The following is an 18083-nucleotide window of genomic DNA, read 5'->3' as shown; positions in this document are numbered from 1 at the left end:
CCTTGCAGCTGCTCAGTCGTGTCTAATCCTATGTCTCATTTCCGAGCCACCACAGCACACAATTCGCCCCGGCAAAACTCCGTAATACTTTCTCCCGCGATCTCAGATCGAAACTGGAGAGAAACTTTCAAAGCAAAATCCGAGAAATGAATGAATCGGCGTGGCGGCGCTTCCGGTCGAGGACGGAAACGGACGGACGGAAACACTTCTTTCTTCCAAAAATACGAAAAGTTTGCGTTACGGAAACTGCAACTTGACTTCGCGCGCGCACTGCAAAGAGCGGAGAGAACAGAGAAGATTCGATCGAAATCACACCGAATTCGCGCGGGTCAAGCGGGACAATGCAGCACGTGACGCATCTTCGGACGCGCTGATTTTTCGCATGGGGACGACGTGTTTGTTCTCGGGGCGACGACGACGACGACGACGACGACGACGACGATCGACGGACAGAGCGCTCCGAGACAAATGCAAGTACGATCGAACGTCGGCCGTGTCAAAAATCCCGCTCGCCAGCCGGGGAGGGAGAAAAAGAAGAAAAAAAAAGAGCCACTCGACCAAGAGGCATTTTCCCTTTCGCTCGAATGCGGGACCACCACCACGCGCGATCGCCACCATCCACCACCGTCACCGGCCACCACCATCGTTACCGGCGGCCACTGCCACCGCCGTTACCTATCACCATTGCCATCGCCAGTTACTGTCGCCAATGTGAAAAATATCGAAATGACGAGGATGACGGACGATCCTCTGCGAGAGCAAACGGACGAGACGATCCTCTCCGCGGTAACGATCTCGATCGGTGGAAAAACGTGAACGATCGCGTGATTGCAAACAATCGCGCGGATTTGGAGCTAAATGGAACTTAAGGATTACTCCCGTTTTCAAAATAATGAAAGGATTACAGATTAATCTGTAATTATATAAAACAATGAAATTATTATTATTATTATTATTATTATTATTATTATACAGAACAATTAATCTATATTGTATTTCAAAGTAGTATAAAAATTTAGTGACAATTTTTTACTTGGATTAAAAATTATTTTAATAAAAAATAGAAATGTGTGCTCTAATGGAAATTAATAATGACAAAAATCTGAATTCCTTTTTTACACAAGTACTTAAAATATTCAAAATAATTCATGTAAAGTTTTATTGCGATGCAGAGTTGTTCTGTAGATAAACATTTATTTATTTATTTACAAAACTAATACAATAAAATTTTTACAATTGGCAGACTATGTGAAGCTAATGTACGCTTGAAATTGCAATCAGTGTATTATCGCTGATTTACAGTGGTATACTTATAGCTAAGTAATCACTAAGTAATCACCTTTTAGTGATTTTCACTTCAGAATTAGTGTACAATCACTGAAAAATCAGTCTATTTATTTCATTGACAAGTTATAAGTATGCCACAGTGTATTTTCACTAATTTCAATGATTGTAATTTAGAGAGATCTTAATTATTAGAAAATAATATATTATTTCGCGTGGAAATTCATTATCAATGAAGACTTCTAACTTTATTATGAATAGTTCTATAGTTCTAATAGATTAATTAAATAAACATTTCAGAACAAATTTGAATAATATTATAAATATTTAAATAGTATTATACGTTGTTTTTATGGGAACGGTAATACATTCTTTTTTAATAATAAAATTTATTTAATAATTTATAAGGTTTATTGTAATAATCGTAACATATAAGAGTTGATCTTTGACGTAGATAGTAGATACGTGTCAAAGATCCAGGTTCACGCATTTGCTACCTAGATCTTTAACACATATCTAATATCTACGTCAAAGATCAATTATTACAATAAGCCTTATAAATTATTAAATAACTTTTATTGTCAAAAAAGAATATATTACCGTTTCCATAAAAACGGCGTATAATACTATTTACAATAATAATTATTACAAATTTAAAAAGACATCTTTTGCCAGCACTCTTTCTAAAATTCTTATAGCTCTGTAGATCTTTTAAAATCTAACAAGAACTATGACAGAAACTTTCACAGAACAAAGTGAGATACTGCGTCAATCTGGTTCATCTTGTTATGAAACATCTTTTACTTTAATGACTAAAATGATTTAATGTAGTTAAAGTTTAAAAAGACGTTCACGGAGCGAAAAAAATTCGTTTTAACAGCAATAAACTATTTTAAAATATCTTTATAAACAAGACATTAGAATTTTAACATAAAACAGTTAAAAAAGTATATACAAATGCCAAAAAACAAAAAATTCTGAAAAACTTCTAACTACTTAATTTTAAAAAATTAATTGGCAATCGAGATTCGAAAGAGCTTTATTTATATGTATATGCCAAAAATTTTTCATCTTAGATAAGTGTGCATGTACATATACTTTGAACTAAACGGAGCATTTCCAAGCCTTAATTGTTAATAAATTTTTTTTCTAACGTTATTAGTCTTACAAAAGAATGATTAAAAGCCTTTCTCTTATCGATTTTAATAAGCTTTGAATATGTTATAAAGCATAAAAAATATTAGACCAATATTTTTTTAAATGCTTATCTCAACGTTTAGAAGTTGAAACGATCCCTCGAAAATAATAAATTTTTTCGTTGTTTATCTTTAACGAATATCTTTAAAAATATAAAATATATAAAAAAATAATTTATACAAAAGTGTTATCGTATTTTATACTCTTTACAATGGTATATTTATTTTTTTAAATGTATTTTTGCATTTATCCTCATTCTAATTCCTTATATTGCAAAATTTAAAAAATTTTGTATGATCAAAAATTAAGAAGTATTGAAAACCAAATCCATCCATGTAAAATAATATATAGGTTCCACGAATCAACTTTGGGAAAACGAGATGATGACCCTATGCTATAGACATTGCTATAAGTTATGTCGCGTTATTTTTTTAGTCGTGCCACATTCAATAACTGCCTCTTATATGTACATACATACATACGTAATATATTACACGATATAAAGCATAAATGCATTTAGAACAAAAATGACATGTTTAGATATGCGTACGGTATTTCAAGGAGAATTAAAATAGTGTCGTGATGTGTATAAATATAAAAAAATACAGATAATTTTATCTCTGTAGTATATATATATATATATATATATATATGCGCAAGCATATATTGTTTTCATGTCAATTTAAGCAATAAAATTATATTAAAAAAATGTCATACGAGATGGCGTTTGCACAAAAATAAATCAACTTAATCACTGTTAAAAGTGATGCATAGTAAAATGGTTTTAATTGACGCACGCATATTAATATTTTGCATGCTATTATTCGCTCGTGTCATGTGCAAAATGTGTACAAACGTGTCTATAATAACAAGAAACTGCCTTTTCAGCTTGTAGCTGGTAATGTAAACAAGTGTGTTAGTGTTGTTAGTGTGTTGTTACAAGTGTGTCGTCCCTTTGTGACATTAAGTATTGGTTTTTAATTTTTATTACTTTCGTATTTTTTACTTCCGACTGCTGTCAACTGCAGGTTGGCAAAAACGGAGAAATATGTGTTTCACTAAACTCGGATCGGTATTAGTTATTAGTTATTAGTTCTCGATAACTACAGCATGGTTTGATATCATATTTTGTATATAAATTTAGTAATATTATAAGTAAGGAAAGTTTATAGCATATAATTATCGTAATTTGTTCTGTTAAATAAAAAAATAATAAATAATATTATTTCGTCTATACGATATTTTATTGGTTGTCGAGTGATTCTAAGAAGCAAAATAAATCACCGATAAGATCATTCTAAGCATCTGTATAGGGAATATTATTAATTTATAGTTGAGATATCTGGTAATAGCGGGAAAAATAGATTAGTTTTAACCTATAGATTGATATCTGTCATATATATTATGTTGTTATTAGATTATTATTTATATAAACATAAATAAATCTGCAAAAGATTAGAATATTTCTAAGCAAATAATTATTTATAATATCTCTTTCTTTCTCTTTTTTCTTTATCAACATTATATTATAATATGTTATTATGTTCACTGACGAGATACAAGATCGCTAAGCTTACATCAGAAATTCACGCACTGTTAAAATTTAAATGATTAAGAATAAGACAGTGATAACATAGTATTCATTTTATGATTTATTATTATTATCCTGTCGTTTTCATAAATATGTATATTTATACTTAGAACTCAATAATATTCGATTTTTATTTAACTAAAAACTGTAATTTTAATGTTATCTAAATTTGATTATCAATAGAGATGATAATTGTACAAAAAGAATTTGCAGAAAATTATATATATATAACATTATAGGTATACATATGTGTTTATGAAACATTTATATAAGAAGTTATGAATTTAAACAGAGTCTCTTTGCGACAAAGATTTGTCTAACGGTCTTTAATAGTATAATCTCTCTCTCATTAGTGTTATGTTACATTAATAAAAAATTTTACCAACAGTTGAAAAAATACAGAATATATATTAAAGTTGTAATTATAAGTGTATAATTTATTATCTACACATACATATACATATATAATATATATTTTTTTGTGTTATAGGTGTTATACTATAATAAAAATTTGTACACGCAATAAATTAATAAAATCTCATAAAAATTTACAATTTTTTAAATTAAAAAATAAATTCCATGAAAATTCCATGTTTCCTTGATTTACTATACCCTGTATCATGTATCTTACAATTACATTTGAAAACTACATTATTTTATGTATTTTATTTATAAATTAGATTACTGTAGCACTAAAAAATATTTAATATTAACATAAAATATTTAAATAACACAATTGTATTGTTAAAAATTTAACACAAAATTTTAAAAACAGATTTTAACATACAAAAGACCGGTTTTAAAATATAAAATGTTTCCTACTGCAGTTTATTTTCATTAGATCAGTCGTTAACAGATCTTTTTTATTCGTCGCATAAATAATCCCCTTTTCCACCATTGCTATAATCGTTGTCAATTAATCGATGAACACGTGCATCAATATTTTAGATCGTACAATTAACGCAAAAGGTCCTGAATAAATATTTCGCAGATCAAAGTTGGTTCTTCGTGCATGAAAGACAATTCGCTTCACGCAGAAAAGACCTTGAATCGTTTTTCATGAAATATGAGGTATTAAGTTCTGAATGTACGAATTTTATTCCAATGCAGGCAGAGAATAAAAGAAAAGAGATCTGTAACCGAATTAAAGAGAAAGGATCTTTCAAGGAATTGTAAAGTAAAATAAAATTATATGGAGGAAGGTCGAAATTAAATCTTTATACAATCTCTCTCTCTTCAACTTATTTGCTCAAAATTTATTCTATTCGCTGATAATAAAATTGAATATAAATCTATATTAATCCTGCGTTAGGCGCAATATGTTTTTATTTACGAAAGATCGTAATGTACATGTAATTTAAAATTTATATTTGATTAATAAATCTTATATTAAATTTTATAAAACAATAAAAAACAAATTGACAAATATTAAGATAAATAAAAAAAATGTTTGCGTTTTTGTACTGTGTGAAAACGGCGACGCGCATTATAGCTTGAACGCATATCCAATAGATATTGCGCCTAATGCAGAGTTAAAATAAAATTTAAAAAGTGTTTTGCGAGCTAGATTTACTTAATAATACGTAATCTTTCGGTAAAATAACAAAACAAATCAAATATGTTCTTTACAATTATACCTTGTGAGAAATGTATGACATAAACTCTTTCATTCTTGGTGCCTAAAAGCATTCAATTAATTCATAAAGGATGAACTCGCTCAGCACTTATTTCATTAACGACTTTAGTTGTTCAACAGCCAAATCGCAAGCAACAGAGTGACGTTAAAAGATGACATCTATTTTGTTTTACTAGATGTCTTTTTTGTTGTTTTACTATATGGTCTTTTAATGTTACTTTGCTACTTTGAAATATTGTTTACGTTATTTGCAAGACACAAATTTTGTCACATCATTCAACTCTCTGTGATTACATATTATGGAATTCTAATTCCCCTAATTAAATTATGATTCTTCTTTTTAATAACCTTACATGCATAGATAACGAGTCACATCAGTCGCTGTTGAGCGTTTATCATCACAGTACACGTTTTGCGCCGAAATTTCCCGCAGCGAAAGAGTAAATAAATAATAACAGTTAATAATTATAAAATTTGAATCAGATAGTGAATTCGTATACAGACTTATTTATTTTATTTTAATCGTTTTTCAATTAACAAAGCAGTAAAATATTTTTCTTATTTGTACAATTTGCGTTAGTTTCTTAACATTAGATAACTATTGATAATATATAACTATCAACATGTTTTTCTTTTGGTTTTTAATCACAATGAATAAATTTTACAAATTCGTAATTATAAATATTTAATTGCGCTAGTTTTAACATAAAAATATTGTCTATGGTCAATAATTAATTACCAGCTCGATGTTTGCAAACGCAATTATGTATGCAGCAATCAGCAACAGTAATTTTACTCTAAGAAAAGAAAATTTATGAATATCAAACATACAATACATAATGCATAAATTACTTGTTGTGTGGAAATGCAAAACACAAGGACAAGGAACAAATGGCAGCTTGTGTTTTTATTTTCTCCTGGCGAAAAAACATGGATATAAAGCTGGACAGGACATACTCTTGCTGCTTAACAAGGAATAAGTTAACAAGGAATATTTCACATCACGTCTTACCCAGTGACACTTCATTGAAAGTTGAACAACTGCGATCAATCTCATGATGCAACAGACTTGACGTAATATATTTATACTTTTAATTTTTCGATTGTGTGTCTAGGCTTTCATCTAATTTCCAAAACAAAATATTTAGAAATTTTTAACAATTATATGTTTGTAAAGGTATTGAATATTTAATAGAATTAAATAATGATAGTCAAACAAAGATTAAGCTTTAGAATAATATTTTTCATAAATATTTCACAATTAATGATATGGAATAATAAAATAAAATCGACTGTTATGTCATTCGCCAGCCTTGTATTTTCCTTTGACATGCAATCTAGATGTAAAATAATAAATCAAAGCATGTGAATAAAATATAAGTCATTAGTAATTAAGTAGGTTTCTAAATCACGTTTATAAAAAGGAGGAAGTAATAAATAGTTAATTATACAGTGATTAAGTTCAGATAGCGAGATAATGCGAAACAATGTCGAAGCAATATCGAAGGAGTGGTCTACGAAATATCTAAATAGCGAAATGTAATCTCAAGGATATCCGGTAAACATATTTCTTTTAACAGATCCAGATACAACCGTGAAAGATAAAATATAATTGAAATTATTAATTTACCTATTAAATATTAGTAAAAGACATAATAAAATGTTCCATTTTCTCCTTAAACTATTGTTACAATATCCTTAGAATATTTCCTCATTTATTAGAATAATTTCTCGCTTTTCTTTTTTATTTTATTTTATACGTTAAAAAATGTCTCTTCTTATGTTAAAACTGATATGAACAATATGTATTTGCTGTAAAATATGCTGCATAAAAAACGTAATTAGCTTTTCCAAAGATAAAATCGTATGAATTTCTACAAAGATACGAGCCATGCATTGTTTACGTTTATGCATTTAAAATTTTTACTCGATGAAGTATCTTTCACGTATTCTATAAATATCTTCTATGTAATTGTGATCAGAAGTTAAATAAGAATTCCATGACTTCGAAGAAGAAAAACTGTTATAATGTTCACGAATTTTGAAATAAAAAAAATTTTTTCTATTTGTTTCTCATCCTTTTGCTAAAATAAAATAGGTAAATAACATATTTACCTATTATTAAATAACATATTATTTGCCTATTTTATTTTAGCAAAAGGATAAAAAACAAATAAAAAAAAATTTTTTTTTCAAAATTAAAGGAGGAAAAAAAGAAAAAAAACGAAATGTAAAAAGTACAGTTGAAGCTAACAAGTCTATTAACTGCAGATTTAAATACATTACCACAATGAAGTAAACACATGTGGTTGATGTGCGAGTAATTAAATACTAATACAAAGTTACAATAAAAAAACTTATAGAAAATCGTGTAACACATCACAACACGTCGCTTTCTCTTTGACATTCATGTCGAGAAGTAGATCATTATGGGGATCGATAAGGCGTGATCACCAATATTCCATTGAAAGTCGGTTAAAACACGGAGAAAATGGCATGCGAGATCCAATTACTTTCGCGATGTACGCGCTAATATTTGATATTAGTACGACAACGTGAAGTATAATTCCGGTTCTATTTAAAAACTCGATGTTAAAGGAAGTGGAAAGTTGAACGATTTCTCGATACTTCGACTCATCAGTGACGGTCCCCTCTTTTCATTCAGACCGACGCGAAAGCGCGTACTCTCTGCTCATTCTTCTTAGAACAATCGAAAAACATTCATTAAAATACAAAGAAATTGACTAGACTCGTGATGGTTCTTCAAACGAGGAAGAGTGTATTTTTTCCTGTCTCACATAAAAAAAAGGATAACCAAATGTAATTTTCAAGTCTCTTTTTAATTGAACATCACAAACAGTTCTCGAATTTTTTGAGTTGGAATATTTATAAATACTTGGAAATCTAATAAACTATTAAGCTTCTCCGGATTTAACCAAATTCTACACAAGGTAGTGCTATGTGTGACTTTGTGTAAGAAAAATCCACGCTAAAAAACACAAAGAATAAGAAACAAGAAGAAAAAGAGAAAAAAAGAAAGGAAAAAAACAGGAAAAAAGAATAAAATTCTAATTAAAACATTTAATGAAATTTTGATAATAATACTTTCATTAAATTTGATAAAATTTCAATAAAACACAATATGCAACAAAAATTTTACAACTGTATTCGTTAAAAAGATTATTTTCTGTATATTTAAAAATATATGATATTTTAAGAATATAATAAAAATATAATAAAATTTTAATAAAATATATAGTATTAATTTTATTTAATAAAAAAGTAAATTTTATCAAATATATGTTATAAATTTTGTCTAAAATTGCAATAAAAAATTCCAAATATTCCATAATAACGATCGAATTAACATTTTATTAAAATTAACAAGTTTTGTATAAAATCATTGGTCAAAATGTTTTAAAATAAATATATAATTCAATAAAATTTTATCAAAATTTTATTACAATTTTTCCAGCAAAAGGCAAAAAAACCAATAAAATAGAAAAGAAAAAAAGACTTTAAATTTGGATCTCGATGCCATGCGTAAACATTTACTCTTTATCTCCAAATTTAACGTATACATATATTGTTCACGTCTCTCGCGCGGAAAAGAAACATAAATCTATTTTCGAACGTCGTGCTGCGTTTCTATAACTCCTTCTTTCTTTCGCCAAGTTTTTTTTTCGAACGTGCATTTGTCTCGCTTGGGACGAGGTGTGAAGGAACGCAGTCAATTCAAGGTGGATAATACCGTTCCGTGACAGCACAGCAGGCGAATTGGAGATTGGAGTATACCAGTAAACGGAGTATTATAGTCGGCCATGTGGTCATCGCGATGAGTAAACGTGTGGCGCGCTGGATCATCGCGTAATATAGCGTAATCGTAAACGGCGATCAACAATGATCGCCACTTGAATAGCGCGATCGCGGCGACAGCTGTTGCGTATGATGCATTGTTGCGCGGGTGTTTGCGAGGGACACGCGGCCGTCCACGTCCGTCGATGATGCTCGATAGGCGGGACGCTTTTAGGCTAGAATTGCAGCGCTCAGCGTAAAGCGTGTGAGGTGAATATTATTTTTTTATCTGTAAAAAACATGATAAGCACGCGTGATAACGCGCGTGGCTCCTTTTCCGATTGAGCACCGTTACGAAAGCAATTTCGAAGAGAAGGAGCAACAGCTTTCTCAGGCATTTTTGGGATTCTATCTGGTATTTCTATAACGACTGTTATCTAATATTTTATCAAAATACTCGAGATATCTTTTTTTTTTATATCAAATTCTCAATTGATCGAGGCTGACTAATTTTTGAGAACCTCGTTCCGAGTAATTAAGATTGATATCCATATCTTTGTTACCCTTATGTCACTATAATTTTAACGACTAGAAGGTGTGTTTATGCTCGTGTGCGTTGTAAGAGAATAATATAAAATCTTTGCAGAGATCTCGCGAAAGATGCCTATTAAGTCGAACGAGGTCGCTCCTCATGGAATAAAGCGTACGATGTCACAAGTTTCCGAATACGATGACGCTTTGGAAGTACCTGACTCATTAGAAATAACGGTTGACGAAAATGGCGAGACGATACAAGTTCGTAAGCAAGAGAGAGAATACACGGATAATAGAGGTATGACTTTGTTGTGTTCTTGCACATAACGCACATTTCCTGACATCCCCTTTATTTCTCTTCAACCTTAACATTGTTTAGTTTGCTCTGTAATTTTTTCTGTCACTAATGTACTCTTATATAATCTTTTTTTATTCATCTACTCTCCTATTTCTCTTTTATTCTTATAATTTATATATTATAAAGCTCCCGCACTCTTACCTTACTCATATTCATACTTTTATTTTAAGTAATTTTTATCAATTTTTTGTTATGTTCTTTTTCCTCCCTTTTTTTGTATTAGAAATTCCTGGTGTAATACCTTTCACTGTTATACATGACAATTTGATCCAGTTCAAAAGTCACATTCGCAATGTGTTTATTCCTGGTGAGGAAGTGCACGTGAAAATCATAGATAATGAGCGTAGTGTGACCACACATCCCTTGAATCCGAATCTGTACACTATAGAATTTAGACATGGACCTTTTATCTGGACCATTAGAAAGCGATACAAACACATTCAATATTTGCATAATCAATTGAAAATGTATCGTGCTAGTTTGAAAATTCCTTTCCCTACCAAGAGCCACAGGGAGAGAAGAAACAGCATGAAAAATCTTGGAACTATGAATGAGAGAAAGGGCAAACGAAATGTTTTACCAAGGTGTGAAAATTATCTGAATCATATACTTCTACATTCACGGTGAAATAAAAATTAGAAAAATATAATTGAAATGTCACTTTCACACAGGTTTCCTAATAAGCCTGACATTTTAGTGCCTTATGAGCAGTTAAATCAGAGGAGGAAGGAACTGGAGGATTATCTAAGTAACTTACTCAACATAGAAATTTACAGACGTCATTCTGAAACTGTAAGTATATTTTTATAATGATAATGATTAAAGAGATCTGAAGATATCATCTTCACGTTATCGTTTTGTTTATAGATCAATTTTTTGGATATTTCCCATTTGACCTTTGTGGCTGACTTAGGGATGAAAGGGAAAGAAGGTACGATTTTGAAACGTACCGGATCAAGCGCTAAAACTAGATGCAATTTCCTTGGCCTATACGATTGTGGATTCTGTATCAAGTGCAATTATCTCCGCACGTCTGTTTGTGGCAAATGGCAAAAGAGGCATCTCGTTGTTAAGGACACCTTCGTCGCATATCTTAATCCTCAAGATGGAAGAATAAAATCTGTAATACTGATGGACAATGGCTTTGGGGTCAGTCTTGGAGTATATACTACGGGTTCACGAAGTGGCTTGCAGATTGCGAATCTGAGTAGGCATATAGTTATCAAGTGTTGGACAAAACGAAAAGCTAAGGAATGGATGGAGTTTATACAAGAAGTTAGTAACAAGGAAGGTAAGATTTTAGAGAGAGTACAATGCCTAATGTATATCTCTGTCTTTCTCTCTAGGTCTAATTGATTTAATATTGGTATATACAGGCAAAGATTTTATACAAACAAATCCACATAACTCATTCGCACCGTATCGTCCGTTCGTATCCGCGACTTGGTTTGTGGACGGAGCCGATTATATGTCTGCCGTGGCCGATGCATTGGAAGACGCTAAGGAAGAAATTTTTATTGCGGATTGGTGGCTTTCACCAGAAATTCACATGAAAAGACCAATGACCGATGGAGATTATTGGCGACTGGATAAAATTTTGCAAAGAAAAGCTGTGAGTGTAGTTTATAATATTTTTGTTAAAATGTTGCATATTATTTAAAATTATAAAAATATTAATTAAGCCTACCGCAAGGAATTATTATTTCATATTATTTAATAAACACAAGAATGTTAAATAAATGTTTTTTTTTGCAGAAACAAGGTGTCAAAATATTCGTGCTAATATATAAAGAGATCGAAGTCGCTTTAGGCATAAACAGTTACTACAGCAAACAGAAACTTGTGGAACTATGTTCTGAGAATATAAAAGTACTAAGACATCCAGATCACGCGAGGGCAGGCGTGCTCCTTTGGGCACATCACGAAAAAATCGTAGTCATCGATCAATCTCTCGCATTTCTCGGTGGCATTGATTTATGCTATGGCAGGTGGGACACCAAAGAACACAGATTGACAGATTTAGGTAAATGTCTGTGAAATCTTTTTAATATTCATTCTTTGCATTTCGACTAATAATATGTTGGTCGTAGAATCTATTCATCAATCAAGTATCTACGTTCCTTCAAGGGACAAGCTAACTAATACCAGCAGTAAAAAAGTGTTAGGCTGCACAGAGAGACATGTGCTATTAACATTAGCAATAGCAACGAATACCATCGCTATGGCGACCACGAGATCCATGCCTTTATTGTAAATACTGTTTACTCAATATTTCTATAAATATTAGACTAAAATAAAAAATATAAATCTAATTGATTTATCTTTAAAGGCCAATGATGGATGAAAAGACGCAACAGGATTTAGTATTGTCAACATTGTCAGTGGATAATTCACTTTTTATGTTGCAAGAAAAGGGAGATGGTGTCAAGTGTAACACTCCCGAATTGCAAAGAAAGAACTTGTTTGATGTCGCCAAGACGACTGTTGATAAAATGAAAACTACCATGAGAATGAAGAGCCACGATTTCATCAACATGGTATACACTTCTTACGAAGCGGACACTGATGAGAGTACAGAGAAGTACGAATCCTGTTTCTATTCAATTATGTCTTTATATTACTTTATGTTCATTTTCTAACAGAACACACATTATACAATTTTTCCTTTAATTTAGCCAACTTTCACCAGACTCTAGAGATTATGGCTGCAATTTAGAACCCACGACAAAATTGTGGCTTGGTAAAGACTATACAAATTTTATTGTCAAAGACTTTAATGATCTCGAGAAGCCGTATCAGGATCTGGTAGATAGAACCAATACTCCTAGAATGCCCTGGCACGACATTGGAGTTTTAGTGCAAAACGCTGCCGCTAGAGACGTGGCTAGGCATTTCATACAGCGCTGGAATGCCACTAAGGTACACGTAATATAATGTACACATAATATACTCGATAACATGAATCTGCTTTTTCAAATCTAAACTTTTGCACAGTTCAACTTCTCTTTCCGTTCAACTGTGGAAAAAAAATTAAACTGTGCAAAAAATTAAGTTGAAAATGTCAGACAATGTATGTAGTTGAATTCGAATATACAAAATGAACACTGATACAGTATTTGTTGTAGCTAGAAAAAGCAAATCAGAATCCGTGTTATCCTTACTTACTACCAAAATCTTATAAAAATTGCAAGAGCTACGCTTCGTTCATCAAAGAAGCAAACAGGCATAATGTTAAGTGTCAAGTGTTGCGTTCAGTGAGCTCTTGGTCGGCTGGCTTTCTCGATTCAGAGACTGTAGAGCGGAGTATACAGGAAGCTTACATTCAAGCTATCAGTGAAGCAGAAAGGTAAAAATCTGTACATATATATTCTATTAGTGGCGTATTATTAATTTGAATAAATTTGTAGATACATATATATAGAAAATCAATTTTTTATAACGCTTGCCTCCATGGAGAAGGGTGCTGTGAAGAATCAAATCGGTGAGACATTATTGAAAAGAATCCTGAGAGCGCATAGAGAAGGTGCGGTGTTCAGGGTGTTCGTTGTGATGCCTCTGCTACCAGGTTTTGAAGGAGAAGTCGGAGGACCAAGTGGAAGACCATTACAAGCAATAACTCATTGGAATTATAATTCTATATCGAGGTATCATATAATTCTTTAAGTGTAAATTAAGTGAAAAGAGCAGTATGCATAAATCATTATTCTGTTCAACGAAATAACAGGGGAAAGGACGCTATTCTAAATCGGCTACTGGAGGCAGGTATAGAAGATCCTAGCGAGTACATCACATTCCATGGCTTGAGAACTCATTCTATGTTAAATGGAACGTTGGTAACGGAGCTTATCTATGTTCACAGTAAGCTAATGATAATAGATGACAACACGGTGATCTGTGGATCAGCAAACATAAATGACAGAAGTATGGTTGCTACACGAGACAGCGAAATAGCTGTAATAATTCATGTGAGTTGACTTAGCATATTGGTCTAAGTTATGATTGTATCTTCAGTATGCAATTATTTGTATCGATCTTTGATAATTATGAAAAACAATTATGTTTTAGTTTTTTAGATAAATATGTAACAATCAGAAAATATATCATATTAATATCATAATATTAATATGATATATTTCCTGATTGTTACATATTTATCTAAAAAACTAAAACATAATTGTTAAATACTCATAATATGAGTAATTAATGCGTTTTTTTTCAATGATGATTAAATTTTCAATAATTATTATTTAAATAATTATTTCTTTTTCTCAAAATAATGATAAAAATATTTTATTTTTATATATAGAATATATTTAAATAATAATTATTGAAAATTTAATCATCCTTGAAAAAAAACGCATTAATTACTCATAATATTAATATGATATATTTCCTGATATATATATATATATATATATATATATATATATATATATATACATATATAAAATCCACAAGTTAAACATATTTTTCAATAGAATATAAAAATTCATAATTTATATATTATATTTGACGTCTTTATTTATATTATTATTTTGTATTATTTTATAAAACAAATTGTTAATTTTTTCCATAATTCTATATCTTTTATCAATTTAAATCAATCAAAGTTATAATATTTACAAAACAGGATCAGGAATTTGAAGACGGACGAATGAATAATATACCTTTTCTTTGTGGAAAATTTGCTTCTTCCTTGAGAAAACAATTATTCCGCGAACATCTAGGGTTACTGAATACTAAAGAAAACATTAATATCGATGACGCCATTATAAGATCATTTTACAAGGACATATGGTGCGCTAGAAGTAAGCGAAACACGGAAACATATGAGGAAGTATTTCACTGTATTCCCACTGACAAAGTAGTTAATTTCGCTATATTAAAACAATATCAAGAAAAAGTACCTCTCTCTATATCCGACTCACTATTAGCACAAGAAATGATAAAAAGTATAAAGGTGAATGTCAATTAACATATTTTAAATACTCTTATTTAGCATTTAATTAAATTGAACGGATATTTTTTTTAGGGTCATTTAGTAGACTTGCCATTAAATTTCTTATGCAATGAAGATTTAAAACCTGCTCCTAGAACAGTAGAAGGAATAATGCCGACTGCGTTGTGGACGTGAGTTTGTACTATACGAATGTATATTTTTAAAAATCTATTGCAATTATTGGTCACAAATTAATAAGAATTTTTTACTTATTACTGTTTTATAATTCAAAGTATGATGTAAAAGGTGATTCTTTCGTTTTATTTTATATAGTTTTTATATTAACAAGGGGAACACACCAAAGAGTTCCCCCCTTCAATTGTGTCGAGTTTTATATATGTTGTAGTCCTACCTTCCCTTTATTTCATGTTAAAGTTATACGATGTAATTTTCAAGCATTCTCGAGAAAAACGGGTTTAAAAATGTGTGTGTGCCACTCTGTAGTCTTTCCCTCATAAGAAACAAATTGGTTTTTTATCATTTCCATGATAAAAAATATCATATAGCTAGAGTAAAATTTTATCTATTTGTTATCTACTGTCTTATTGTATTATGTGACAACAGCTGGTTGCATTTTCGCCAGCAAGCAATTTATATCTATAAGTTTAAAATATGATTTATTATTCACTTTCGGTGGAATAATTCTTAATTAATAATACCTCAAATAATATATTTTTGTAAGTATAGAGAAATATAACAGCATTTAATATACATATAATGAAAATTGTCATTTTAATTTTAAATTTGTATTGTCAAATTAATTAATTTCATTCTTATTGTGCTAAGTATTAGTTAAAATTATTTTTAAACATATTAAAAATTCTCTAAAACTTTGGACTAAAATTCTATTAATTATATCAATTTAAAAAATTGTGTAGTTGACCAAAGTAAATATATAATTACAAGTATTTATTAATAAATCTAATTTATATTTCATATATAATAGGCGTGATTACTTAAGTATTACATTTTCAAATATATTTATTAACAAAATTAATAAAAATTAGTTATATATTAATTAGGGATATAAAATTTCTTTCAATGCAATCACATGTAAGAAAATATACCCAAAAAATTAAATATGTAAACAAGATGCAAGTACTTCAAGATTCACTTGAAATCTTTTCTTATACATATGTATAAAATCTTGATATTTTTTTTTATTGTTTAAAATTTAAAATTTACATATACTTGTTACCAATGAAGGAAAGAGACGTTTCTTTATAAAAAATAAAAGTAACGTTTACAATAAAACTGCAATAGAAGAAATAGAAGTCCATATAAAATATATAGGAGGTTTTAATGTAAATTAATATAATATTATTTATAACAGCGTAACTATGTTACATTCCATCTGCTTTATGCAGTTATACTTAATTATATTATAATACTTAGTATTATAATAGATAAATATGAAATTAATGAGAAGGAAAGAAATTTAAAATGTTATTTTTTTCTAATATTATTACAAATTGTTGCCTATTATTAGATAAAAATGCAATTTAAAAAATTTCTGGTAGTTATTGTTGTTCATATGACAAAGATATAATAACAATTATGACAAAGTTTTGTTAATATACAATATTAAATAAAATGTAACAAAATGTGCAATCAAATGAATTGCAAATGTACGAGCAAACGAGCTTTGCGACAATAATGTTGTGAATTTTTTGTTCATATTGGTACACAATTATGTATTACAGCTCATGTAATTTTAAATAATTATTTTTGTATTTAATATATTAATTATTTTAGATTACCAAAAGATAAGACATACGAGTTGAAAATTTAAAAAAAAGCACAGATAATATATAGTCTTCCATTGCAATATCTAAAAGATTTTATATAATGTATTCTTGTGTGGCTAATCTTCCGAGTTTATTTTTACTTGCTAGTATGAAAAAGATATTGTTGGTTGAATATAAGTATAAAGTGTGTAATTGATATTTTAAAGAATCGACCAATGTTTTTATATCATATGTACCTAATATTTTATAATGCATTTATTTGATGTATTTAATAAATTTAAAGAATATATATATGTGTGTTCTTCATTTCATTCTTAAAAATAATTTAATAAAGAATTAAATGTGTGTGCCTGCGTGCGTGCGTGTGTAAATATAAAGTTAACAAACATTTTTAAAGTTTTTGAGTTTAATTCAATTTTTTTAAATAAAGCTGTATTTCGAAATTTTTATATTATTAAATCTATTTATAAATAATTGAGTTTTTAATAATATTCAATATATTATATCAATTATATGCATTCAAATTTTGAATCTGTTTTATACAAATTAAAGTGCATAATCATGTTCTATAAATATGTAATACCACATATACATGATATAAATTCAAATAATTGATTTGATAAAAATTCACTCACCGATTGGTCGCTGCTCTTGCTGCTGATGCTGCTGCTGCTACTGCTACATTCCTTTTCTGGTTTTGATTCTGAAAATTCGATAAATATTATTCCTAAACTCAAACACAAAAGCAGGTAAAGAAATGTATCACTTGAAAAAATAGTATATTTAATACCGAGTCGCTCCATGGATGCCACTTTCTGCTGACATCATCCTGCTATTCTCGAACTGCACATTAATAACGATCGCCCGATACTTTATTCGACACTCCCGATATTACGGATAATATATCACACACGAGTAAAACGTAAACCGCGCGCGAGAAT

General features: G+C 29.7%; 2 protein-coding genes across 6 annotated transcripts in view; one reads left to right on the top strand and one right to left on the bottom strand.

The window, feature by feature from the left end:
• Positions 1 to 17812, bottom strand: part of LOC105828619 (mucin-17) — a 56063-nt gene extending 38251 nt beyond the window's left edge. The window contains exon 1 of the mRNA XM_036282558.1: positions 17778 to 17812. The gene's annotated coding sequence lies outside the window, so the exon portion shown is untranslated. The remainder of the gene's footprint in view (positions 1 to 17777) is intronic.
• LOC105830415 (phospholipase D2) lies at positions 9351 to 15679 on the top strand. 5 transcript variants are annotated; one of them, XM_036282559.1, is made up of 15 exons: positions 9351 to 9918; positions 10150 to 10335; positions 10619 to 10979; positions 11067 to 11187; positions 11263 to 11686; positions 11772 to 12007; positions 12151 to 12418; positions 12486 to 12645; positions 12725 to 12976; positions 13071 to 13314; positions 13521 to 13741; positions 13803 to 14039; positions 14120 to 14360; positions 15026 to 15355; positions 15428 to 15529. In XM_036282559.1, exons 2-15 carry the CDS (start codon positions 10164 to 10166, stop codon positions 15527 to 15529), a joined length of 3369 nt encoding a protein of 1122 aa, XP_036138452.1. In that variant the 5' UTR covers positions 9351 to 9918; positions 10150 to 10163. The 5 variants fall into 5 exon arrangements, with proteins under 5 accessions (XP_036138452.1, XP_012525168.1, XP_036138453.1 ...); XM_012669714.3 differs by having other exon boundaries at positions 9356 to 9773; positions 15428 to 15679; XM_036282560.1 differs by having other exon boundaries at positions 9358 to 9773; positions 10784 to 10979; positions 15428 to 15679.
• Positions 17813 to 18083: the final 271 nt, after the last annotated feature.

Source organism: Monomorium pharaonis, chromosome 2 (genome assembly GCF_013373865.1).
Source record: "Monomorium pharaonis isolate MP-MQ-018 chromosome 2, ASM1337386v2, whole genome shotgun sequence".
Classification (NCBI taxonomy): domain Eukaryota; kingdom Metazoa; phylum Arthropoda; class Insecta; order Hymenoptera; family Formicidae; genus Monomorium; species Monomorium pharaonis.
Note: the sequence above shows the minus strand (reverse complement) of the source record. Positions and strands in the feature narration are given on the sequence as shown.

Bases quoted from the DNA above. Each gene is read 5' to 3' on its own strand.
- LOC105830415 (XM_012669714.3), top strand. From the start codon at position 10,164: ATGCCTATTAAGTCGAACGAGGTCGCTCCTCATGGAATAAAGCGTACG. The intron at 12,008-12,150 runs GTGAGTGTAGTT...TTTTTTTTGCAG, and splicing joins AAATTTTGCAAAGAAAAGCT to AAACAAGGTGTCAAAATATT. The intron at 13,742-13,802 runs GTAAAAATCTGT...ATAAATTTGTAG, and splicing joins GCTATCAGTGAAGCAGAAAG to ATACATATATATAGAAAATC.